The following is a 27925-nucleotide window of genomic DNA, read 5'->3' as shown; positions in this document are numbered from 1 at the left end:
GTTTCACTGGTAGCTGATCTGTCCTCCGAACAACACTATTCAACCTGTGGATAGTGTGGAGCGCGTCTGCGGCCACCGGCCAGTTCTCCGGCTCTATCTGGGACGCTCTGCCTCCAGCCGGCTGTCCTGTGCGCGTCTTTCTCTCCCCCTCCCCCGGTCTGCGTCGGCGTGGGATCCGCTCTTCCGTTCGACCCGAGCCGTGAGCAGGTATTCAGTTTATGAATGGCACTGACATGGAGGAAATACCGTTTCAGAAAGTCAAAACCAGGCGGAAGAGAAGTCACTGTCCGACGGGCGTCCCCTTGACCACCATCGCGTGCGAGGACGAGTTCGACTGCAAGGAGCTCGAGTCCCTCTTCCAGAACTACAACCTGAAGCTGGAGCAGACGTCCACCCTCAAAGCCCTGGCCGTGCTCATCTTCCTGTCCTCGACGCTGGCTGTGGTGGAGTTGCTGTCCGGCCCCAGCCTCACCATCTCCAAGGGGTCCCATCCGGTCCACTGCGTCGTCTTCGTCTCCCTGTTCATCGTGACGAACGTCAAGTACCTGCAGGTGACTCAGCTCCAGCAGATCGTCAACCTGGCGCTGCTCTTTGGCTTCACTTTCTCCTTCCTCTGCTGCCCCTTCTCGCTGGGCGCGATGGGCATGGAGCCCCCGACGTCCCCGGAGCAGGGCGTGTGGCAGCTCATCCTGGTCACCTTCGTCGCCTACGCGCTCCTACCTGTGCGGACGCTCTTGGCGGTCGTGTTTGGAATAATGGTCTCCATCTCGCATTTGATTGTGACCGCCACTTCTGTAACGGCGAAAACGCAGAAGATGTGGAGAACGGTGCGTATATGTGTGCGCTGTACACGCGGTGCTTTAGGCGCCTGTGGGTTGTTTTGTATGTTGCGTGTGTGCGGGTGACAACACACCAAGTTCAGCACCGAGGACAGCTCCCATGTGGCTGCACTTGATGGGGGCTTGCTCAGGCTTTTGATTGCATTTGACAAAAGTGTAGTTCTGAAACGTTGAGAGCAACAACAAATAAAACACAAATAAGTGTAGTTTTCGGATAAAAACAAAACAAAAGTAGCTCATGTCAACTCAGCCTCTGAGCCACGAAGAAGACTTGAGTGGACAAACGCAAAATGAGACGGTGAATGTCTGCTTGGTCACTTTTCCCACTGTCATAACTGTAAGTAAGTCTACATGTCATTTGCCGAGGTTGAGAAATAGTGATGTACTGTAGGGGCCGTGGCTGTGGTGATGGTGATGCATGTGTACCTGAAGGCCCCCGAAAAAGAGAAACAAACAGAGAGGGTGGAGGAGAAAAATGAATGAGCCAAAGCAGTCTGCTTGTCCATGACTGTTTCCCTGGGGATGTGATTCAGGCCCCAAAGGAGCCGCCTGGGAATCAGAGTGACATCCTGCTAGCACCAGAAGTAGGGCAAACAGCGGGGCACACACACACACACACACACACACACACACACACACACACACACACACACACACACACACACACACACACACACACACACACACACACACACCACTATATGCTTCAGTTACGGAAAAAGAGGGCACAGTCATTCATGTCATTTCCGAGCTGAAATAGAAATCGGTGCACCGCTCTCTGTGCGTTTATATCTTTGTAGATTTTTTTTTTCCCCCTATCACAATACTCACACTTCTGACTGACTGTCAGGTGTGAGGTGAGAAGATATGTAACATCAGTCAGACCCCTCCGGGGGTGGTGGTGGTGGTGGTGGCGGAGGTGGTGGCGGTGGCTATGGAACACACCTGCCTCCTCCGCGCAGCATACGGCGCGAAGATTGTGCATTTCGGTGGGAAGTGAAATTGAGATGTGATCGGTTCATCACGCCCTCGCATGATGACAGCGTGTTTGCGGAGGAGATTGTTTTTCGCCCCTGTGTGTAGGCTATATATGAGATACCTGCATTGCCATGTGAAGGACGGTGCTATAGCTTTACTACCAGAGATGGCTAATCCATTAAGCTTAGAGATGAGCCGTGCGGCATGACCTCGCGCGGCCCTGGGCTTGCGCCGGCCACCCACCTGGGTCCCAGGCACTCAGCCTGTGGCTCGGTGACACCTGAAATATCTTATTACTGGAGCAAGCGGGGGATATGAGTTAGAAAAATAGGATATTACTAGTCCCCCATACTCTTCAGCTGTCACTCTTATTCTTTTTTTAGTGCCACATTGTATTGCTGCAACACAGAGTTGGGAGTATAAAAATGTCACATGGCGTTATAGTTTACAACCTTGCATGTCTGAGATAAAGCTTGAGTTGGACACTGAACAACCGTTATATTAAATCCACAGCACATTTACGCCATATAACTATAGTGTCTGCTATAAACAATGTAACCAGTCCCAGAGAGGACTGGTTATTTTTTATCCCGCCGCTCATTGACATTGAGCACAGCAGTGATAGCCTGCTAATTAAATGAAAGCCCGATTGCGCAATAGAATACCACAGATCATTATTTGACATAATCAACGGCAATGTCAGATGTTTCCTCACCGCGTAAAACCGTGAATGGGTGAAATAGATGTAAAAGTGAGTCCCAGCACATTATGGTCAGTTATTGGGGTTGAGCATCGCAGATATAGGCCACTCACTTCAGACGTCCACATTTTACTCACTGAGGCTGTGAAGTAACTTGAGCATCGTTTGAACATGTTGATGTTTGCCAGCGCTGCTGCCAAGCACAAAGACAGACTGCTGCTGCCAAAAACTGGATCCATTATTCATTGGACTGGGAAACAAGCCTGTCTGTGGCAATGGAAGTTTGTTAACTTTGAGAATATATCATGTGAAGCTTTAAGATGTTTTTTTAAGTGAAGTGTAAAGTCATTGGTCATTTTTTTTGTTGATGAATGGCCTAAAGATATGAAGAGTTTGAGTTCCTTTTAATCTTATCACCATACAACCACTGCCCGGGGTAACAGCTTGCTGGTGCGCACTTAAAGGTAGATCTTGTTCGGTTTGTATACAAAGTCAAAGCCAGCTGAACCCAGTCAAGAAAAAAACAAAACAACAACTCTCTTTTCTTCGTGTCCTGGACAAGGTTGAAGCAGTCATGCTGCTGTGCATCTGCTGTGATGGATGGACCAGAGCGCCGGCTCTCAGACGCTGTAATGTTGCTGACTCCAAAATAGAGAAATATACGGCCCCACCGCCATAGCAGGATGCCACACAGTGTGTGTGTGTGTGTGTGTGTGTATTTTAAATGCAACAGCTACTAATGGGATGGATCATAGTGATGTTATTCTCTTCAAAACAACTTTATGTATCCTTTGTCCTTTATTTGTCCTTTTGTTTATACGTGTAAAACCTAATCCCCAGTTACAGGACCTCAAAATTAGGGACACACTTTCACATAATGCAAGTGTACATGCGTATGTGCAGTCATTCCACTAAATACATACATAAAAGAATGTACTGTGTGCCAAAAACACACACACACACACAAACTCGCAAACAGAATACCAATCAAATCGTTCTTATATAAAGCGACACACATCTCTTGATGATTCCCTGTGTCTTTAACAACCGTACTAAAGAATCCCAAAGAGCGTGTTTAACGTTCCTATTTTGTCTTCTTCCGTTTTTGCAGTTGGTTGCCAACACGGTGCTGTTCACCAGCGTCAACCTGTCAGGGCTGTTTGTGCGCATCCTGACGGAGCGAGCCCAGAGGAAGGCCTTCCTGCAGGCTCGCAACTGCATCGAAGAGAGACTCCGCATGGAGGACGAGAACGAGAAGCAGGTACATGCACCTGTGCGTTGCTGAAACTGTGGGTAAAATTAGATGTGCATCTGTTTTGTTTTTTTCCTCCCCACCCCCTCCTTGTGCCGCGAGTCATTTCAACACATTATTCATTTCGGCTAGATTTCATACCTTTTTGTCTGGCACATTTCTTATCGCTGCTAACACGTTGTCCTATGATAACTTTGCTGTGTTTGACTGTATAAATGTATATTTGAACTTACTTTATCTGCTCTCTCGCTCCCTTTCTGTTCACACACATACACACACACACACACACACTCTCACACACACACTCACACGCAGGAGCGCCTGCTAATGAGTCTGTTGCCCAGGAACGTAGCTATGGAGATGAAAGAGGATTTCCTGAAGCCCCCAGAAAGGATCTTTCACAAAATCTACATCCAGCGCCACGACAATGTCAGGTAGGATCCTCACATCGACAAAACACAGCCGCAGAACAATCCCGGTTGGTAATTAAATCCCTCGTGGATTCACTTAACCAACAGCCCTTTTTATTTGAGGATACTATATTCTCCTCATGGGAGAATCTCCAGCTGAAACAATGGAATAAACGCTGTCCCAATGCATTATGGTGCATGCTTTAAAAAAAAAAGAAAAGGAACTGAATAAATTGACCAAACATGTCCTTTGGAAAGAACACTGAGGGCTACGCGATGTAGTGTGATCCGACCCAACAGTGTCCTGAAACATTAACACCGCCCCAGGCTGCAAAACTGAAATATTTAATTCTTCACAGTGAATATGACGGGTGAGCCCCCCGACTCACTCGTTTGTTATCAGCCCTGATAACACGGAATCCAAAGACGCTTTCCATTTGTTTCATATCGGTGGCCAATGTTGGTAGAGAAATGATTCATGGGCAACAAGGAACCAACCCAAATACGGTCATATTTTTTGCTGCACTCCGGCTAATATGCCAGTGGTGCATATGTCAACTTCTGGGCCGTCATATCTTGGCAGCCCCCAGGGGAAACAAAGCTCTCGGAGTTAGGGTGCCTACTGGGGAATATAGAGAAAGACAGTTTGGGCAATGCTTAGTGAGGAGGACATTCCTCCTCCTCATCCAGGGTCTCTCTTTGAGAAGTTACAGAAACTCTTTTTTTCAGAAGACATCGTCTTTTTCCTCCCTCCCAGACATTTTCACCCTCCGTCCACCAAACGTATACCAGCTGCTTATCAATTGTGTCCGACCCCTGTGAGTGGACCTGCCCTTCAGCGTTTGAGCACATTTCATGTCTTTGTGTCGTTTGTTGCCGTCTATACATACAATCTGCAGGGAAGGGTGGCGGTATTTAGACCCTTTACATAGAGCCAAAAGTCCAGTAACATTTGTATCTGCGGTACACCTTCGAGCCACACAAGGGAGCCTGCATGAAGGTACTGTTCTGATAACTGTAGCTATACTAATAACATTGAATCTAATATGAAAGGCGCGCATGCATTCTGATTGTTTTTGCTGTTGACAGGATGGCCTGTATATGTATGTTTCCAATAACATATGCATTAAACGAAGTTGACATTTATCAAACACACATATCTCTTCGAAGTGGCTGTTTTACCGATCCGTGAAGATATACGGTCAGGAACGTTCATTTATGGACAGATCCGCTCTTAGGCCTATTGTGAGCTGGCTAGTGATGGTTTGTCATTAACCAAAACTTTGTATTTTGTCATTTGGGAAACACTGGTATATACTGTGTATATGAAATAACCTCCTGGTAAATACTATTACTCTTTACTCTTGTTTGAAATACATTCCTGCCAAATGAAAAGGATTTGATATTCCAACAAACACAGAGTAATCAGATGAAGACGAGAGTTTGTCTTAACTTCCCTGGAGTATCAATATTCTTATTATTTTTATTATTACTACTATAGATACTATTATGAAAATCTGCAGTCTGCAGCAAAGACTTGCATTTACCTCCCGACTCCTGCAGCTGGCTGTGGTTGACCTTTCAACCCTGTGTCGGCAACATGTGTTGAAAACACAACCTTCTCCTTCACCTCTCTGAAATCTCCTTCATGCCGCTCCAACATTCCCTTGTTTCCTTTTGTCGTCTCCTCTTCCTCCTGTCCTCTGTGTTCTCAGAGCAGCAGGGAGGCTTGAGGAGAAGAGTTTGCTTAGCCCCAGGATTACGTTGCTACAGGGGATTAAATGCAATGGAGACTAAATTCTTGTTGCATAACGGCGTGTGTGTGTGCGCGCGCGGTGGTTAAATATGGACACATCTCGGTGGAGCTCTGCTGATTGCTTCTGTGCCCTGAACTCCTTCAGATAGCGCCACCCCTGTGAGAGCGATCTAGACTGGATGCGGACGTGATTTATGTGATTTGGGCGGACTGCAATTAGAAAGTAAACAGCGTGGCGCACAATGTACTGTTGGTTTTCTTCATTATACTATGAGACTGCAGTATTTGATCTGATTAAAATCCAGCCATGGGGATATTGCAGTAATCACTCACGAACAAAAAAAAAGAAAAGAATACGACTCCAAAGTAACAAACCTGGAGTTTATTGAACACGATGTGTGTGGGTATTATAGCTCCATGTTGACACACACTTTCATTATTATGACGGTTGTAGTATAGTAACTGGTGTGATAAACTGATCCTGAGCTGAGAACAACAGGGATTACCGTACGGGAAGTCATTCATTGACAGTATTTCATTCTGAATTGTTTCCTAGTTTATCAAGTCACGTCTTATAAATTGCATTTTCCTTATTTATATGATTACTAATGTGAAAATGGAGATGAATGATGAGCATGCACCTTTTAATATCACATCTCTCTTTTAATCACTTATATAATTTTATACGACAGGCATCTTCACCACTCTTCGTTTTTGTAATTTACAAGCATTTCCACCGTGTCTATTTGCACTATTTCATTCCACGACCACACGTATATAGCACATACGCACAAAATGCTAGGTGAAGACATTCCCACCAATGACAGCATTCCCATTACAAAATAGACGTATTGTTTGCAAAGAAGTTTCACTTCACCCTTCTAAATTTTGTTGTAAGCATCCTGCGCACCCGTCTGCGTCGGCCCCTTTATTGGCCCGACGTCAGCACATACACCAGCCCACATACTGCAGCTCCAGAGGGGCCCATCCAAAGTTAACCCATGAGTTGGCTCGTGTCTTCCGCTACGTGATTAAATTGAAACCGCGTCTGCCAAAATAGCAACAGTAATGCCTCCCACAGGGAGAAATAGGAGATAATTGAGGGAATAACTTTGAGCGAATATGTGCCATTGGAGAGGAAAACAATGGATGAGGGTGTGAGGGAGGTCGAATTAGACAATATTATTAGACAAGCTGTAGTTACCACAGGAAAAATCATGTTCGTATTACGCCGCTTAATCATTTCAATTGTTGTGCCTTGGCTGCTGTGGATGGCGGAATTTATGGAGTCAGAAACTTGAGTTGGGGGATGAGGTTTTGACTTTGACCAGTGAATATGGTCCACTTACAGTACAGTACAGTAGGTTTGGACTAACTCTTAGCTGTTGCCAAGAGTGCTGCAGCGTTTGTTTTGAAGGTTTTGCCGGAGGACATTCAAAATCAGATACGGGAGCTTCCAGTCTGCGATCCCTCTGCTTCTCAGTGGTCCAACTCACAATGCCAAGAGTGCCTTCGAGGTGTGGGATTACTCACTGAAATGTATTCTTAATGCATCTGCAAATTCCGTGTCAAATATCTCTGGAAATACAAATTTGCATGTGTATATTTTGCACGTGGCTTGTTTAAATACAGTTTAAATGCTGCTATGCAGATATGTATCAAAACTAATGCAGTGGAGTTGAAAATAAGCCCCAGATGTTTGTGTTATTTTAACTGAATGCTCAGCACACTTCCCACATTCATATTTATCTTTATGATTTAGTCCGCCTGTCCTTGCACACGTGGACACGGTTCCTTGTTACCAAGTAAGCTGATGTGTATCCCTGGATTTATGTACCTGCATGATGTGCTGAGTGGGACAAGTTCCTCATGTCGGTAAGGTATTTCATCATAAACATTTGAGCAACATAATATTCGTGGCTTTTTATAATTTTTCAGCTTCTTTTGAACCATATTCAATATTATTTATATATATCATTTGTGTGGGCTTATTTGCCTTTCTCACAGCTACAGCCAGACAGGACAGGGTGAGAGAGACAGCGGGTCGAATTGGAAGCCCCCCTGACCTTAACTTTGTGCTGTGGAACACAGGCCCCATGCGCCGTGCATGCGTCACATAAAAGTGGACACAATAGTATCTGCTCGGGTTAAATGAGGTAAGCAAGGCTAAAAATAACTGAGTGCAGCAAAGTTCACATTGGGTCGCGAGAAGAGACCATGCACTCGATGGGATTCTCCCTGCAGCGCGTCGGTGCGGTTCACTTGGGCTGGTGTGAAAGCCGCCAATCGATGCCTGGTGGGGACCAAAGAACCAAAGCGAGACCTTGAAAAGGTGGGTCTCAGTCTGAGGTTTGAACGCTAACATACCAACCACACCAGATTATCTTTTCAACAATCAAAGCTAAACTACAAATACATCCATCTACTGAAATCTGTTCAAATAACTTATTGATCTGTATTTAAGGCACTGTATATAAGCATGTCGGCTCGGGTATGTTCCCCGATTAATCGTTTAAATGCTGTTCTCTATTAAAAACTGTGTGACAGCGATAACGCGCCTCATACGCGGGTCCGTGTGTACCCCCCGACATCCGCACGTGTGTTTTCATCAAGTCATCTGGGAGCGTGCAAAGGGACTGTCTCTATCGTTATTCATCATAACATGCGGTCGAATTGAAGTCTAATAAGACTAATAATGCTTCTAATCAGTTATTAATCAAAGAACATGAATACACAGAAGCACATCAGAACATTAACATGCTGCATAAACTTCACCAGGATTTGATTTCCCCACGTGGGTCCCGATGATGCACGAATGATAATAATAATAATAACTTTATTTATATAGCACCTTTAAACAGAGTTTTAAAAAGTGCTTTATTTGATGCATGAGTGCTCATGAAGCAGGATGACAGTCGCCCAAACTGTCCAATCAACGAGGTATACCTGTCAGGCTGTATGACTTCATGTTTACTCTTCTGGTGTGTTTGTAAAAAGTCGGTGTGAACAGGAACAGCACTACAACTAAAATGCAACAACACATCTTTTTTTTTTTACCCATATGAACCAAACTGCAGGTGTGAAAGTCGTACTTTCTTTAAGTTTCTTTCTGGAAAAATACCCCAAACCTTTGTTTGCCTGTAGGAAAATGTCTGACTAAATCCTCCTCCACGAAGGTAACCACACCACTTACTGAGGGAAAGAAGTCGTAGCCTGTGGCTGAGCTGCAATTATGTATGTTATCACATAACTCATTCATCAGCTTCCAGTCCGGTGTTAGTAATCCAGCCATTATTCTCGTGTTTCCTTTTGCCTTTTTGAGGGACGTGGACTTGAAAGCGATGAAGCAAGTGGAGAGCCGATTTACACAATACGGTCTCGCAAAAGAGCACTTGAATTTTAAGGCTTGCAGTCATCATGAGGATTGCCGAAACGGCACAGTCTGCTGCCTCTACATGTCGAGTAGCCACGCGGATATCATGAACCAGACATGAGCTGAGTTATGAGGTCACATTGCAGGATTCTGTTAGCAAGCACACTAGGGATCATCCTAAACTGTGTGTGCACGGCTTCTATCTTATGTTATCATATGAGTGAGAGAGAGAGAGAGAGAGACAGAGAGAGAGAGATGGAGAGAGAGAGATGCAGTGCTACTGTGCTATTTTTAAAAGCAGAGCCCTGAAATGATTAGCATAGTTCAGTCTACGTAAAGACACAGAAATGACCGTCTCTCAATATAACAACAAGATTTCATAGTGTAGTTTGCGACCTTCTTCTCTATATATAGTTTCCTTTTTGAGAAGACGGCTGGATTTCCATCTGGCTTTAGAACGGTTATTAAAGGTGGGACTGTGAAACGATGATTCATTTTACAATCAGCTTGTCTGAGTTTACATTTTTACCGGTCTTTGAAGAGAATGACAGAAGGCTGGAGACATCCGGGTGCAAATTACAATCAGCAGTTCAACTTTTGAGATGGCTCATTCAAGGCAGTGTACAAGAAATAGAAACAGCAGGCATGAAACAGATATTGTTGTGGTAGTGTGAGGGTTTAAATAACTGGGCATCAAAATCAATTTGGTGTTTATCTCGCGCTTTGCTTTATTTTTGGGTAATTCACGGCACACATTGAAAGATGCTTTGATTGCATTTGAGCACTATTTTTTCCCGCGGATATGAAATACGCTATCGTATTGGTTCAGTTCTTTTCAGAGTTTCAGAGTTTCAGTGAAGTGTTTACACTGGCACAGTGTTAACCGGTTCAAATATTTGTCAGCAACAGATGGTTGCCGATTAAAACGTTCACAAAAATGTAATCTATTTCCCCTCGTTACAGTGGCATCTGCGAGGCGACAAAAATGACATTTCGCAGCTCCCCGTTAGAGATCCAGCACTCTGTCACATTGTGAAAACACCAGCCCCCCATGCAGGAGCTGCAGACATGCAAGTTGGACAGGACGGTCAGTTTGATGACTAATCCCCTTAAGAAAGTGAGCTGTTTTCAAGTTACAATGAAATATGATGAACAAGATAATCAGCACAAATCAATAACGGCACAGAAAACAACGTAGTGAAAATGCAATGTTTAAAGTTAACCTGATGTTTAAATTCTCCACACTTTTTGTGCAAGGCAATATAATCTAAAATGCAACTATTATGCCTAATATTCTGTCTTTTGAAAAAAGGATATAACTGTTTTTGGACACATTTGCAGAAACAGTCGGAATGCAATGGAGCCTCACTTGCTAACGATAGCCAGGCAGCAACCCCAGCGAAACCAATTATGAAGTGTCTTAAACCTGTATTCTTTCTAATGGCCAGCAGGGGGCAATCTGATTGTATAGAAGTCTATAAGAAAATTACCCAACTTCTCACTTGATTTATTACCTCAGTAAATATTGATGTTCATTTAGTTTAGTTTGGTCCCATTTAGAGTCAAACAGACCATAAAGCAGAGTATGCTTTAGGACGTGGCTACCTTGTGATTGACAGGCTGCTAACACTGCGTTGTTCGGTCTGGGAGTTGTCCATGTCCTTACAACTTTCACCATTTCAGAGTGTGTTTTCAAACTGTAAAAGATAATTGTGACATTTTTAGTGGCCTACAAATGGCGTTCGGTTGTGCTTAGCTCCACCCTCTCCTGTCACTTCTGATCGCAAAAAAGCCAAGATGGCGACGTCCAGAAATGTCAAACTCGGTGCCTCGAAACGGCAGTTTCACAAAACAATGGGTGAAATCACGGCGACTACGACGACTTCTTACATACAGCCTATCGCATAAGCACTGATTCCCACCGGACGTTAGCTTTGGTTCATGTTCCTCCATCAGCAGCTCTCACACACTCTAGCTCGCGTTAGCTGTCATTGCTCTTTCATTGTTTCTTTCATCGTCCAGTTGTGGCGACGGCAAATAATCAGACTATGAAAAAAAACTCACAGCAACAGATAACCTCAGCGCTCGGTAAGCTACACTGTGATCCCAATTAGGACGCTGAGTAACTAACATGTAGAGTCACTGAGCAACATACGGAGCCCTCAAGCCACAGATGGGACTAACAGCTAAAAGAGGCGGCGAACAACATTAGCCCCCCAGCCGGTTAACTGCTTGTGTGGCTGTTGGAACTGCAGTGATATCAACGACTATTTTAGGGCCCACCCACACAGATACTGGACCAATTGCAGTACAGCACCGACAGTCGCAGCCGAAGATTCATGCCACCTGGAGAGCATTAATGTAGGAGGTGCTATCACAGCAGAGATGTAAATTAATCGTACCGTTTCTTCTTTTTCCTGACCAAATCAATACACAAGTCAAAACAAACGTTTTTTTTAATTTCAGTTCAATTTTAAACCTCAAGCACTCTCAGTTCAATGTAGCAACTGTGAAAAGGGAACACAAGTTCACCTGGTGAGGTGACAGCGCCTTGATGGTTGCAATATATCCCAGAATGGCTGTTCACCAGCTGCTAACAGGACATGTCTCCACCTTGATCCCCATGAGAATGCTCTTGCTTCTATTTCGAGTCGCTCTGCTTGACTGCGCTGCCAGTTAGAGAACGGAGCACGCTCCCCCTTGCTCGCTCTTTTTTTTATATTTTCGCTGCCGCAGGTCATTAATTTGAATGTTTGATTAGCTTCCTGTAAAAACATTATCAAAAGAGAATGTTCAAATTGTCATTTGCAAAAAAAAAACTGAGAGCTAATCTGATCAGGCACCCAATAATCTTTTCTCCTTTTTCTCTCCTTCATACATGCTGCTAAAAATAACCTGCTTTGACTGAAAAGCTTCTCTTTCTCTCTCCGTCACAGCATCCTGTTTGCAGATATAGTCGGTTTCACCAGTCTGGCCTCCCAGTGCACAGCCCAGGAACTGGTTAAGCTGCTAAATGAGCTGTTTGGAAAGTTTGATGAGCTTGCAACGGTGAGTTTCTTTCCCTTCCTTGAACACACATCCCTCAATTACAGCCACAGTTGGCATGGGAAGCTGCTGTTTTGCTGGTGCTCTGTCCAAACTTTGACAAGGGAAGGAAGCGTGTGTGTGTGTGTGTGTGTCTGTGTACTGCTTTGGCCACAGGCCGCTGGCACATGCCACTATTGTACCAGCTTAGCATGATGTCACTGTGAATACTGGAAGCCCATATGATGCTTAATATGATTACCCGGTGCTTCATTTGAGGAACAGTTGACAGACCTCTCTAATCTAGGCCAGATTTAGCCGGGGCTCAACCTTGCCGCCGCTCATCACTCGCTGTGTGAACGAACTGAATGAAGGGACCACTGAGTTGTCCTTGTCCCGATCTCTCTCGGGTTCGCGTGTAGGAAAAAATAGATTTCAGCTCTCCCATCTGTCAATATGTCGCTCTTTGTGATTTCCGTGCAGAAAATCCGCTCAACTTTTGCTGTGAGTTTGACCGCTGTGGTTAATCTCGTCGCTTTCCAATGTGACGCTATCAGTGCTGGTGTTACAACAAAAAAAAACTTTCGGGCAAAATACCACAGGTACCTCGATGTGGTTTTCCTTTAGATTGTGCCGATCGGAATCAAAGCACATCACCAGGACAGGGAGGATATCGCTCCTTCATTCGACACTGTGAATTAGTTTGACACATATATTTAGTTTGGTGAGAAGGTTGAGCCCCTGAGCCCCCGCAGATCACCCTTCCACAGCCTTATCTACATGTAATCTGGCCTCTATTACTTACACTAGGCACATGCCCTTGTCAAATCCATTAATCCACAGGATTACAACTAACCCTTTTTTTGCTTTCATAGAAGGTTTTGCTTGGCCGTGTTGGGAGCTTCTATTTTTAACTTGTTTGTTTACGTGCACAAAATTAGAACCGACTCAAAAGAGAGTGTCTCTCAATTTGACTCGTTATTGTCAAATGATTGTCATTGCCTTTCCAATTAGTCTTGGATCGGTTGCTTTACCCGGCCCTTGCTGTTTTGCATGACAGCTGCAGTCTGTCTTTATCCTGCGGAAAGTTGCGTTCTGGGATTCCGTGCATGCAATAAATACACACACACAGCCAGAGACGCTCTCATTTATAAGTCAAGTGGTGTCAACAAGTCGATGCACTTTCATTTTCCAAGATGCTGCAATTCATTTGGCCTCAAATGATACAGTTTCACTTCCATCTCCCAAAGTAGTTTGGCTCGAAGAAATGCAATCTTGAGCTACGTCTGTTTCCTTGCTGTTGTGATTGGATCCGTCTCATTGTTTGGGTTACGACAGAATAGATCGGTCTGATCTCAGCTCGGCTGCTAGCTGGGAGCCTTGTGTTGCGCTGAACACGCTGTCCCCGGCCATGCGACTTGTCATCAAATGTTCTAGCCTTGCCCTGACCCAAAGCCCCACTCATTCTGATCCACTTTGGCAGGAAGTGGCACTGCCGGTGACTCATGGCTGTGGTCACTGTGGCCACGCAGACTCTTTTCGTTCCATACTCAGAGCGGGCGATGCCACATGGCCACCGGGCATCATCTCATAATACCATTCCAGCACCATCCCCACACCACCTGTCCACTCTTTGGACTTGTCAAGCTGCATGGGAAGTGGGCCAGGAACGCAGTGTACTCCTAGAGTGTTGTTGTAGTAGACCAAGTCTCTTCTCCTCTCCTCATCCAGACTTCATATGAACACAAATGAAGATAAGCCTTTTAACCACAGGTGGCTTCTGAACTTGACACATTATCCCTTTTACACTTAATCTTAGACACAAAATAGATCAAATTAGACTTTTTTGCAATTTCAACCTTATCTCCATGTCAATCATTACTAATGCTCACAAAAGGAACGCACTATTGCCGTTTCTTATTGTTTACCCATCCTGTGTCAGAGACACAGGCGATCATTCAGTCATTTCAAACTCAAGTAAACTATTACAGTATTTCTCCTTCCCTTATATTCTTAGTTGTATGCAGCTTAAAAAAAGGTGTTAACAAAAGACTGACGTGTTATCTCCTTTCGTCGCCATCTTGGCAGCGACGACACAGACTAAGTCCCGGCTAATCCAGAAATGGGCAAAGAGGCGGATCTTACGTATGGTAGGGTGACGCAGCAACCTGGGACGGCATCCACCTGTCACTCAAAGCTGCCAGGCCCTCAGTTATGCTTTTCAGCCTTAATATAATTCAAAAGGGGGAGTTATATAAAATGTACCCCCCCGTTACGTACAGTTGTCATAAACTAGCCATAGGGACCAAAACCATTTTCTGTTCCAGGCAGTAAACCAGTTTATTTCTGCTGTTAAGTTTGCCATTTTAACATGGGGCCGTTTTGAGGAACTGTTTTTGACACTTCTGCATTGGCTTAATTTCTTAGCACCGGAGGTTGCCGCTTGTGTTACATGCAAACATGCAATGCCCAGAGGCAAAGACAGCGTACCCTCCGACATGTTGCATTAACCTTGCAAGCTAACAGTCAGCAATGGATGGAATGAGGCAAAAAGCCTCGGATCAGTCGTCAGGTTTGGATTACAAATTTGGTTGCGTCAGTGTTTATCAAGTGTGTGCCCAAACCTTTCCTCACCACAACCACAAGCAAAAGCGTGTATCTGACCATTAAAAATGAGCTAGTAATGTACAGCTGGCTCCCATTGTTGCATGTATCGATATGGAGGAAGTGGAAAAGAGCGCTTTGAAATCTTTTACTGTAAGTAGCTAATGGTTTCAAGACTCTCTGAAGTCTGAGCCTTCCGTGAGCTAAGCAACTCAGTGAACAGCAGCATCAAAATTAGCCAACGCAGAAGTGCCTTCAATTTACATTTCCTCTAATGGCCAGCAGGGGGCGACTCCTCTGGTTGCAAAAAGAAGTCTGATTGTATAGAAGTCTATGAAAAAATGACTGAGTTCTCACTTGATTTTTTTACCTCAGTAAACATTGTAAACATGAGCTTATGCTCTCAATCGCTCGTTTTAAGTGTTCTTCAATACAGCATGATGTTCATTTAGTAAGTTATGGTCCATTTAGAGTAAAATAGACTATAAAGCAGGGTATGTTTTAGGGCGTGGCTACCTTGTTATTGACACGCCTCTACCACAGTATTGTCCGGTCTGGGAGTTATTCATGTTTTCATGTGCAACTTTAAGCCTTTTAGAGTTTCTTTTCAGCTCATGAAAGTTAACTGCAATCTTTCTCGCTTCAAAACAGCAGTCCACAAACCGATGGGAGATGTCCTGGTGAATACGTCCATTTCTTATATACAGTCTATGGTTAGGAGGCATAACAAACAATCCCTCTTGGACTGTGACATATGAAGTAGAGGGTATAGCTTGAAGATTGAAATTTACCGGAAACCCACTCGCACAGATCAGTATTTGCAGTTTGATTCCCGCCACCCACGAGAACGCAAGCTGGGAGTAATTATAACTCCTCACCACCGGGCTGAGAATCAGCCGACTATACCGCTGAGAACGAAGACGAGGGGCGCCGACATTGCAGGAAAGCTTTGAAACCGTATCTCTACTCAAACTTGGTCTTTGGTGAATTCGAGAAAATACAACACACAGAGCAGACACAATCACACAGGGTTGAAGAGAGTTTACCATAGAAGTGGAAATTGATTATAAGGAGTTGGTATTTTTTAAATACAGGTAACACAATTTAGATAGCATTTTGTAAGGAAAGTAATAGAAGAAGAAGATTTATTTCCAAGAGGGATAACAAGAATGTAAATTCGCACACCAACCGGTCACTCTATAAACACTTCCTCTCCCTGGCTGAGTTCGCAACCGTCTGTCCGGCACTCGAAACAACAGCTTCTGTTGTGAGAGGGACTCTGTGATTCATTTATTGTTGTTGCTATACATTAATAGCTCTGGACTGGTTCTGCTTTTGTGTATGCGTGTGTGTGTGTGTGCGTGCGTGCGTGTCGTCGCCGTTTCCATGGCAGACTTTCACAACGCTTTTCATTCTTGTGTCTCTTTTCTCTCCTCTCCCAACACCTCCCTGCATCACAGCTTTAAGACTCCTCCGCTCCTTGTTTCTCAGCTTTTTGATTGACACGCAGCAGCCTACTTCTCTCAACTGTGTCTTTTGTGCCCCGTGGTTCTCTGCACTCTCTTCCACTCTTGTGTTTCCATTTTTAGGATATGGCTCAATGATGTATCTTATCTGCTGCCTCTTGCTTCCCTCGACAAGTCAGAGTTCCCTTTCCATTCACACACGTATGACTGTGAAGGCTAAGAGAATAGCCTGGGCCGCGTGCGCAGTGCACGGATGCATGCTGGAGTTGACGGGATTCATTGCTATATTTGCATCCCGGGTATTTTTACTTTTTCCCCCCCAGTATTTTGAAGAGAATTCACCATATCAGATTATCAGTTGCCAGAAATGTAATTCCCTGTTTATACATTATACTATTCTATATAACAACAAATACTCTAGTAGATAGTCGTAGGTAACCTGAGAGATGGTGCAATTTGAACTGTAATCCTTTAGTGAGACACTAAAGATTCCCAATGCAGTAGGAAGAAAGTGAACAAAAAACAATTATATTCCCAAGGAAAGCGCAATTCTGCAAAAAGTTAACTTCAAAAACCGGTTCCAACTGCTTTGTAGATGTGATCATTTGTACATCTGCAGGTTTATATAACACAAAATCCTACGCCAGGAAAAATTGAACAAAATACAACTGCTCAGGATGCTAATAAAAAAAATGTATTCTTAAATTAGGCACAAGGACTGTTCAGTGCCCACACTGTGACAGCTGCCTGCCAGAAACTGAAGTCCGGGTGTAAACACAGCTCCAATAACCCTGTTTGGGTTTGTCTCACGAGCAGGTGCAAGGATCACTCTCAAGTCCTGCAGGTTCCCTTCAGACGCCTGTGTCCTAAGAACTGTGGACTGAAGCAAAACCCAAGCCAAACAAGCCAGCTTGAGATCTTGACTGAGGAGTACGGGCGAAAAAATGCTTCAGTTTGAGAAAAAGAAAATAAAATGATTCGGATGATTGGTTGTCAACATTGAAGCAGCAGAAGCCAAGACATCCGGACTTTTAGTCACTAATACGGGGTCAAGCTCCAAAAGCACTGGATCCTACACTTCCCAGAATGCATCTCTAGCATTTTTGTGTTCGCTCTCTGACTAGTACCATCCCCAGTATTTGAAACGACACAACCGCAGTTTTTAAACGCTGGCTGTCTTGTTAAAAATGTGTATTTTCACACGTCACAACGTCATCAGGGTTATTTTTTAGACTTGACATAGCCTGTATGTGTAACATCAGTCAAGTAGCCTTTGAAATTTATATTTAAAAACTATTAATAAGATGCATATTTTTAATTTAGGCGAAAACAATGATTTCAATCATCATTAGCTTGTTATTTGTATTACAGTTCCTACGCATAGCTCAGCTAAATGCTGATTTCCTGGAAAGGCAGTCCAGAGCAATACTATAATTACAGTACTCACAGCAAGTGTTCTTGAGGTGTTTTTCATATTGTAACAGAGAACAGCTGACAGATTAAAATCACAGTTTGCTCATCTCAAACTGAAAAGACTGATAAAACCTGCAGAGACATTATTTATAGAATTAGATTGAGCTTCAGAAATTCCTTTTACAATTTACTTTGCTATAGGCTTAATAATGCATGTTAACACCCAAATATATTTTGTGAATCTTTAATCATCCAAGAAAACAGTGCTCCTCGTTTCTATTTCCAATCAAACATTCAGAAAAAGCGCTGCCATCTTTGTAAATAAAACACTGTTGGAGCGCCAAACATTTGTTGTTTGTTGTATCCGTCATATCTGTGAAGTAAATCTATATTAATATGTTTGCTTAACGGATCTCCAGCGCCCGCTCGTTCCAACCCACCAGTTTGTGGTGGGTGGAAGAAGTGTTGATATATTATTCATTTTGTTGTTGCACATAAATTATTGCTTATCAATGCAAATCAATAAAAAAGGGAGCTGGGGGACAAAAAGAGAAATATGCAGTCAGTGCTTGTGTGCAGGCAGAGACGGAAAGGAGTCAGCGGAGCCGAGGAAACGTTGAGAGAACTTCTGTGTGCGCCATAAAGATTTTGCAATGGCTCACCGTCTGCCTTTATTGATGAAATTACTTTAAATAATTCAAGCCAAGGTAGATTGGAAAATGTTTCTTGACTATGTATTGGCCTCGTATGAAACAAATAAAATAGTGTGATTGCTTGTAGTAATTAAGAACATTATTTCAACCGTGTGCCAACAACAATTGGCGAAAGGCAGATTCAGTCAGCTGCAAACACACCTTCCGTTTCCCTGTCTCCGCGTCCCCTTTTTGTCTCCGCGTCCCCTTTTTGTCTCCGCGTCCCTTTTTGTCTCCGCGTCCCTTTTTGTCTCCCTCTTTTTGTCTCTGTGTACTTTTTTGTCTCCCTCTCTTTTTTCTGTGCGCACTGAAGTGCTTTCTAATTTCCATCTCTGAAAGCATATGCGTGCGCTGTATGTAAGGTGCCTGGTAAAAAAAAGAAAAAACAACACTGCACTTTTGATGCTGCTGCTGCTCGTGCTCGCAATGTATTCCGACCTCGCTGAAAACATAAATTATCCAAAGCGGTCACCTTAAAAATGTATTTTGGCTTCCCTTTCTAATGGAGATTGTGAGTAGGTGTCTAAGTCTACCTGTCCCTAATACACGCAGTGGCCGTCTTGACCGTCCGGATTGCCCACAATGCCTCAGTCACATGACGGTGGTAATCCTTCTTGGGACTGAATCAGCCCCTAAGCCCTCGCAGTGCAGATTAGCACAGGAAAAGTACAGAGTAGGAGCCTCTGTAAGCACCAGGGCTTTCCCCTGCTTCCTGTAGCTTCAACTATGCCTCACTATAGCGCCATCTGTTACTGCTCCACCGTGGCCTGCGTCACCCCGAAGAGACCTCATTGGCTCCGTTACAGTTAAAAAAGGGTTTTATTGTCAAATGGAAATGAGAAAGAACCAGATCAAGAACCAGTTCACAAAATATCAAATTTATAGTCGATACTAGCTTTGTCTTTTTCGACCTATGGAGTGAAGACATTTAGCTGTCCATTTTTAGCACTGAGCACATGCCTTTTACCGTAGGTTTGACATTTTAGCATTTTACGAAATGATGAAATAAGATAACACTTTGTTGATCCCCAGGAAACACAGCCGTGGATAATATGTTTTGGGTGGTCTCTCCATTCCATCTATTCTTGTGAATGCAAGTCCTCAGTAACGCCTGGAGGCTTTTCTGAGAATGTGGCACAAATGTCAAAGGTCAAAAGTGGAGGTCACTGCGATAGACAGACCTTGGACAGACACCTGCAACGTGACTGATTGGCGGAGGCATACCACCGCGTGGCGGTAACTTTCCAGTTTTGAATCCTCATTTGAGGTCGATAAATATTTCAATTTGCGATTCAAATATTCGGGACAGTATTTCAACCGAGACGTTTTTTCACAGAGAGCTGCTCAGCAGTCAACGCGCTTCTCTCTGCGTTGCCTCATTTCACTGCTACTGAGGGGTTTTTGAACACGAACAGCACATGTGCCTCCATGCCACTGGGCACTCAGACAGGCATGACCACAGCATGTACAGCTGCACGAGGCAAATAGTTGCCTCTAACAAGCCCTTGCCGTCCCTCTTTCCTGAAAACTCACATGGCTCGCGTGTCAAAAATAGAGCATCCGTCTTGTCTTGTGCCCACCGATGTGCATAATTATGAGGCTTTGTGCTCTTCACATGCATGGCCGGTGATCCCATTACCTCCATGGAAACAAATAAAGGGTTATGAGAAGGCGTCCTCTGTAACCCGGTCTCCCTGGTAAAATCTCTGTCTGTTGCTCATACATCCTCTATTAATGGGTTGTGTTGGTAAGCCACCTTTTCATGCCACTGCTTATTGTCCCTAAAGAGTGAGAGAGTGACTCACCTTATCCCCTAAAGTGAGACCGATCCTTTGATTTAGCGCTGCACTGCGGGAACCACTTCAAGGTCTCGAGAGTTTGCATGCTGTACAAATATCAGTCCACGTGGAGATCCACGGCATCGTGGTGTTCTGTATGCTGTCCAACTGTTGCTGAATAACTGTCTCATCTGACCTTTTCTTTTCTTTTATTGACTGCCTCTGTCGTTCTGATTGTGTGGCTGTATTTATTCATTTATCCCTCACATGTACGTCTTTGGGTTGGGTACTGTATCTCTGTTGCCTTCAACGGTCACTGTGATTGGTCATTGTAGCCAGTGGTATATCTTTATGCTGTCAAACATCCTTGGGGGCATAAAACACAATCAATCCAAGAGTGTCAGGCTATTTCTGTCAACAGTTCATCCATTAAGCCCCACTTCCTAGCCAGACGGATTTGCTGACTTTCTCGTGTTTTTTAAGCTGTAAACTAAATGTACTGTGATGAAGCACAGCGCTGGTGTTAATAAGGACATTTCTTACCAAACTGTTTCAAATCAGCCCTAATCTCGCAAGGCCAATACCGAGATGGAGTCGACCGTTTGGGACTAATCTACGTCATGAAACAAAACGCCCTCTCCCCACAGCCGCCGTTGTTTTTCGCTTTTTCCGTAACCACTGTGTCGCATTACAATCACTGGACAGCAAAAGCATGTTCTCTCCTTTCTGTGTACGGAAAATGAAAGCATCATCACATTACAACATCTGGTTAAACAGCGTTAATGGCCGATTATCTGGCGAGAGCAATGTGCTTTCCTACGCTGTGAGGAGAGTGTCGATGAAGCATTAAGTCGTTTTCTGCTAACGTTACACTGGTTCGAGAAAGGGAGTGTGAACAGCGAGACCGGAGCTGGGAGGAGAGCAGACGGCCGCATGGGGGTCCGTCTCCCGAAACGGCCACCTGCGCTCCCTCCCGGCGTAGTAGTCTCCCAGCCGTGAGTAGTGAGGCGGAGTGACCGCGGAGTGTAATTAGAAATTGACTAATTTGTGGTCTGATCTGATCCCGGGCCAAGAAATAGTACAACACATAACCCCCCCCCCCCCCCCCCAGTGTAATCACAAAATGCCTACACTTTGTGTATGACGAGGTAATGAATAACTCCATAAATTCAATCGACTTTGGAACTTGCAGCAGTGGATAGCTTGAAGCTAAATGGATCAGGTAAATGGATAAACTATAATTAAATGTCAGAATGTTTCAACTGAAACACCGCTGCTCTCGGACTGAAAGAGTGATGGGGTTTGGTACTTTGAATGTTTTTAACCACGAGGATGCTTGTTTAGGATGAAATGTAGAGGTAGAGATGATGTTGTTACTGATTGGCTAATCCTCATTTGGGGCGGAAGACATTGGAATCACAATGTCTTTTTGTAATCGCCAGGAGAACCACTGTCGGAGGATTAAGATCCTGGGGGATTGTTACTACTGCGTGTCTGGACTCACCCAACCCAAGGCCGACCACGCCCACTGCTGTGTAGAGATGGGTCTGGACATGATTGACACCATAACGTGAGTGTTCACATTTCTTTGACTTTTATCCAGCAGTATTGAAATAGTGAAATTTAAAGTATCATTCCACTTAGTGTACAGGAATGAAATCATTATCTGTCCTTTCACTTTCTAAACAGGCGCGGCTGAAGCCAAAGAAATCTTCCCTTTAATCGATATTCTGTTGTAAACACACTGTTTAACTGAGTCCGTGTCGAGAGATTTCCTTTCGAGTAGAGTAAACTGCAGCCTGATTGGCCATGTGTGCTGTGAGTGAATTCTAACACTGAACGTCTGAGTGAGCACAACTACAGTTGGCTGAGAGAGGTGGGGGGGGGGGGGGGGGGGGGGGGGGAGAGGTCTTTCATGGAGGGAGAAAATCAGCTATTTCATTGAGCTTGTTGTCACCCTGCGTAGGGCCAAAGGAAAGTGAGAGATTGAGATGCAGCGGAAGATTAAATCAGAAACTGTCATGACTTGACTGGAAGCCCGTTAATTAAGATTCAACTTTTTTCCTCAACACTGATTAAACAGAAATGCTCGACCTAGCAGTCTTTTTTTTTTTTGTTCTTTAGTCTATTTCTGTATGTTAGAGCAAAGTAGAGCGTTTTTGAGCAGAGTTTGTTCCCCGTCTGCTTCCTGACAGATTGGCACATCTATTTATAAAGAGTTTTATATATTATCCGCCTGTGTCTGACCTCGGATCATTATACATAATGTTTGATTTGATAGCAAAAATTAAATCGACAATGTTGTTTAAATTAACACTGATGATTGATTTCCTTTAAGGTTTGTGCATAAACAAACACGCAATGATGACAGTAGCGGCCCTACCCACGATGGATCACCTGTAAAGCATATCGATCGACGACTGCTGCGACCGTTCAATATTATGTCCAAATGTTTCAGCACGTGAAAGACATTATGTGTCGATTTTGTGTCTATAAAGTTTCGTTTGACGGACATGTGTTATTAGTATAGTATGTATAAGTCTTATTCAATAACTCTACAGTGCTTGTGTACAATAATATATTGTTCAAAGGTGGAAAGAGTACTAGAGTATTGTACTCAAGAAAAATTACTCTTACGTTGAGGAAATGTATCCAAGGAAAGGTACTTAAAAATGTACTTTTGTAAAAAGTACAAGTTAATGTTATTGTGTTACGTTTTAAAGGGGGGGAGGGGTCTTAGATACTAATGTTAAATCAAAGAGTAGGCGACAAAACAGACAATATATAGTCTACACAACTGGAAGAACATCAGCTACAAGACCTCGTATGTCCAAACTAACAGACACAGACATATACATGTATATATGTATATATATACATACAACCACACCAGTGTAGCAATCTATTAGTTTCGTGTACAGGGACATGTATTGTCCATTTAATGTGTCGCTCGCATAGACTGTAATAACTCGGCACGACTTCTTTTTACGTAAAAAAAATGCACAGACTGACATACGTTAGTGCGCTCATAGGCAACCTTGTTGCAGCCAGGATGTGGTTGTTGACAATTTACGCTAGTTGGTGTTACAATGTTCATCCGTGTGTTGTTGTACTCACCTGTCTGAGCAGCACAGTGAACTCCTCCACCGTCCAGGTTCAACTTTTCCGCTCGTTCACTCTCGAAGCATGATATAAACAGTCCCAGTATAACCAGTCCTCTCACTCTCTCTGGTTCCACTGCGCTCTTCAAATTCAAAAAGTCTTCAAGTGAAAGAGGCTTTGCAGTCACACTCTCACAAACAGCAGAACGTCCTCACTCACCTCACTGAAGCTGAAGCTTGCCCCTACTGTTCAGCTCACAAATGTCGTCGGTGTGTCACTTAGCCTGCTCGCAGGATGATGCTTTAACTCATCAGTCATTAATTAAGATATATGTTAACCTAACTATGCAACATGCCAACTATATTCACAACCTGAAGTGGCCACGGCGGCCCGTAGACTCTGCAGCACGTGAACGCATTTAATTATAACGTATCATTTCCGGAGCGTCACCGCTCTCCTGCGGCCGCAGACACACCTGCAGCTTCTTCTCTAACACAGCTGCTGATTCATCTCCTTTACCTCTGTTCTGTTATCACGCACGACTTTGTCACGTGATTTTGGTTTCTGCATTGTAACGGATGCAACTTCTTCACAAAAAAAAGACTTTGTTACAGTCACAATAGTAAATGTAATTCGCTACTTCCAGCCCTGGAATTGTTGATGTCACTTTGTGTTACTTTCTTCTGCCCTGCCTATTTATAGACGCATGGATAGCAAATGCAAACACAACCTCACCCCAACACGCCATGTGTTCTGTCCCCCGCAGGTCAGTAGCAGAGGCCACAGAGGTCAACCTAAACATGCGTGTGGGCTTGCACACGGGTCGGGTGCTGTGTGGCGTGCTGGGCCTCAGGAAATGGCAATATGATGTGTGGTCCAATGATGTGACCCTAGCCAATGTAATGGAGGCTGGAGGACTACCTGGGTCAGTACTGGACATTTAGCATGAAGACCAGCCTCAACAGCAATGGACACCGCACATGCACACTAATTATGTGATCTAGAATTGACACATGAAATCGTATTGTAAAGCGAGGTGTGAATATTTCCATTATTATCCTATGTATATATATATATATATATATATATATATATATATAATTCTTATTTTTTCTTTTTAACCAAAAGTCTTAATGCTAGTGTTTTTACAATACTGATAATTATCTTAAGATTTAGCCATAAAATATCAACCTTTTTGCAGCATTTTCAAAAGTCTCCTGTAACACTCTTCTGCAGATGAGACCTGCTTCGGAACAGTTGGTGCCTGTGAGGCTGCTTGTGTATTACCCTGTCCCCGTCTCCGCATGTGTTCCACAGGAAAGTCCACATAACCAGATCTACGCTGGAGTGCCTAAACGGAGATTATGAGGTGGAGCCGGGAAACGGTCACGAAAGGAACGCCTTCCTCCAAAAACATGAAATTGAAACCTTCTTTATAGTGCCATCTCACCGACGGAAGGTATCGCACTGTAATCCTGTGCTGCTGAATGTGTATTTAGCTTCCTTTTTTAGCTAAAATGATCAAGATGAAAGCATCAGTCGTTTCTTGAGATGACACTTCCTATAAGACGTCGGCCTTAGTTGAACCTTTTATTGCCCAGACAGTGTGGACACACGTATGCTAATCAGTAGTAACAGACTTATGTGGTAAGTAGGCTATAGGTCAAAAAAGCAGACTTATCTCGACCTGTCTTCTCCTCGATGCCAATATGTACAGCCAAACCTTCAAATAGGATGGAGCTCTCACACACTTGTTGTTGAGCTATATCTCCCTTCCAGCCTGTACTGGATTGGACCGGGGCCATAAAGCCCGTGGCATCTATCATCTCGAGTCTGCACAGTCTTGCAAACGTACATACATATTAGTGTTTGTGTGTGTGTCAGTGCTGACACATAAACATGCACATCTCCCAACAGATGTGCCAGAAAGCAGCTGGAGAGGGAATTTCAGTCTTGGTTTCATATTACACTCGACTCTCCCTCTACTTCTCCTCTCCTCTCTTGCAGCAGGTTTCTAATCTCACACGATGTACCGCGTGTACGCAGGTTACACGGGGCCTCGTGTGAACCCGTCGCATCCCGGTTGCGTGCATTTTTCTTCGATACGCGGGAGACTTCGCTAATCCTCTTAATAGAGGCTGATGGTTCGACTTCATCAAAGGCATGGCTCGGAGAAAGACGTGCCCCGACTAAGCTGTGTTGGATAGCCTGCTACTCACTCTCTGCTATTGTGCCTTTATTTGCTCCTGCTCAGGGGAAAAAACGCCTTGGACGTTGTGTATCGAGCCAAACGAATATGTCTTACTGCAAATGACATCTCCTCAAACGCTTTAACTTGTGCTTGATTTTGATCAATCTTTCTAAAAATAGTTTTATAGAGAAATGAGGGCAGCAAAGTCCTAAAACTATCAAAACCACCTTTTGGGATTGACCTCATCTGAACCACTTTCTAGTGAAATTCCTGAGCCTGATAATAATGATTGCGTGTGTGTGCATGAACATGTGTGCACGTGCATGCTGTCCAATGCCTGTGCATGATTTATAGACCCGTACATACTATATACACATATATATATTTATATATATATGTGTATATAACTGTTTGGGATATCATGACTAAATCCTTGTTCCCGTTTCTTATCTGGTGACAGATATTCCCAGGATTGATTCTTTCGGATATAAAGCCCGCCAAAAAGATGAAGTTCAAAACTGTGTGCTACTTACTAGTGCAGCTTATGCACTGCAGGAAGATGTTCAAGGCTGAGATTCCCTTCTCCAATGTCATGAACTGCGAGGACGGTGATAAGGTATAAACTCTCAGTGTCTGTGTTGACGTTTCTGTGTTTGTTCGTGCTGTGACTTACATAGATGGAGACAAAGAGATGTACAAGTCTGAATGTCTAGAGTTTTCTGCAATAGTTCAAAAACATATTTGGTCAACGCTTGTTTGACTTACCTGGATTTTCTAAATGCCCTTAAATGGGGGCCTGATCTCTTTATTTAAACCACAACCTGAATCTTTGTTGTCTTTTTTCCTGGTATTGTTCAAGCATTGGTGATGAAAACTACTTTAGCAACAACATCTGTCAGGCAAATGCTTAAAACTTTTCTTCTTCACATTAAAATGTTTAATTTAATGTATATACCTGGATGTTTCAATAATGTGTTTAACACCAGGAGATGGCTGTTCCGTGAGTTCAGCTCCACAGGACATTATTTCAACAGAACAGAGCTGTGGATCATCAAACATTAGAGGAGCTACAACCGCGTGTTCGTGGATTCCTTTACAATGTACTGGCTTTCTGAATATGAACTCTTGGACACAGAGTAGATATTATTAGCATGCGCAAGAGACGCACACGTGCACAACGCTGTCACACAAATGTTCTTTGTCACCTCATTGAACATTGTACAGTGCAGTCTTGCAGTGATGTTCGTAGCACAGCCAGTTCCTTCTGTCCATCGTCTCCGGATCTTTGCTGCAGACTTTAGAAATGAATCGTTCACCATTTTGAGTTTTAACTGCCTTTTTTGGGGGTGTTGGGCCGGTTTGGACAGAAAGCGAGCGGTTCGACGGTGGTCACCGCTTTCTGACATTTCAAAACAAATGTCAGATGAATTGATGATTAGTATAATTGCCACCAGGTACAGCCCTTCTCTGAATGGTCTCTCTTAGATGTGACATGGAAATCATGACACCCAACATGTCACTGAATCGATGATGAATGAGCAAGTTAAGGAGAAAATAATCAAATGTTCCTGGGAATTAAAAAGGCTTCACCAACTCACTCCAGCAGCTGTACATCATAGTCAGTAGATAAATATGTGGCAGTCACAGGATGTATATGCTTTATCGTAAGAAGCTAGGGAATGATGGTAAGTGATGCTCCTATCAAGACCTTAGCATGTCGCTCCTGCCATAGATCAACATACTATGACTCCCCCCCCCCCCCCCCACACACACACACACTCAAGTCAGTCATACTGGCAATCTGGCCAAATGTCAAAGAGCTTACTTGACCTTTTGTGCCTTAACAGAAATCCAGTGGCCTGGCAGCTGTGTAATTCTTGCGCCAGCTGTTATAATCCAGATTTTCAGGTGTGTGTGTGTGTGTGTGTGTGTGTTGGGTATATATTTAGACTAACCACAGGTCACACCATCATTAATGAGGACTCGCCTCTCCAACAAAATAGTTTCCATAAGTGTAATCGTTTGTTTTGGGGTTAAGACTAAGATAAGGGTCAGAGCGGTGTGTTACAGCTGTGGTTAAGGTCAGGACAAACATGCCCTCAGTGGCTGCATGGAGTAAAGCTTAACCTCAAACTACATGTCTCCTCTTAGATCGGCATTACGTGATAACGACAACACGGTTGCACCGTAGACAGGAGGCACACTAGTGTAAAATGAAAGACAAATGGAAAAGTGGTGACAGGTTAAGTCATACATGCACCCACTACTGAAAGCTAATTTCGCATTCCGACCACAGACACTTGGAATTGTGTGAAAAGATATATGCATTCAAGGCACGGAGGGGAGC

General features: G+C 43.8%; 1 protein-coding gene across 1 annotated transcript in view; it reads left to right on the top strand.

Moving 5' to 3' along the window:
* Nucleotides 1-218: 218 nt before the first annotated feature.
* The window catches only part of LOC306705859 (adenylate cyclase type 1-like), a gene marked incomplete at its 5' end in the record, with an annotated part of 35084 nt that continues 7377 nt past the window's right edge, over nucleotides 219-27925 (top strand). The window contains 8 exons of the mRNA XM_079172721.1: nucleotides 219-827; nucleotides 3629-3778; nucleotides 4085-4203; nucleotides 12245-12356; nucleotides 21728-21855; nucleotides 24154-24312; nucleotides 24705-24846; nucleotides 26039-26194. Of these exons, the coding sequence (XP_079028847.1) occupies nucleotides 219-827; nucleotides 3629-3778; nucleotides 4085-4203; nucleotides 12245-12356; nucleotides 21728-21855; nucleotides 24154-24312; nucleotides 24705-24846; nucleotides 26039-26194 (1575 nt within the window). The remainder of the gene's footprint in view (nucleotides 828-3628; nucleotides 3779-4084; nucleotides 4204-12244; nucleotides 12357-21727; nucleotides 21856-24153; nucleotides 24313-24704; nucleotides 24847-26038; nucleotides 26195-27925) is intronic.

The sequence above is a fragment of the Pholis gunnellus genome, assembly GCF_910591455.1.
Source record: "Pholis gunnellus genome assembly, chromosome: 14".
NCBI lineage: Eukaryota > Metazoa > Chordata > Actinopteri > Perciformes > Pholidae > Pholis > Pholis gunnellus.
The sequence above is the reverse complement of the archived record's forward strand: the minus strand, read 5'-3'. Positions and strand labels throughout refer to the sequence as shown.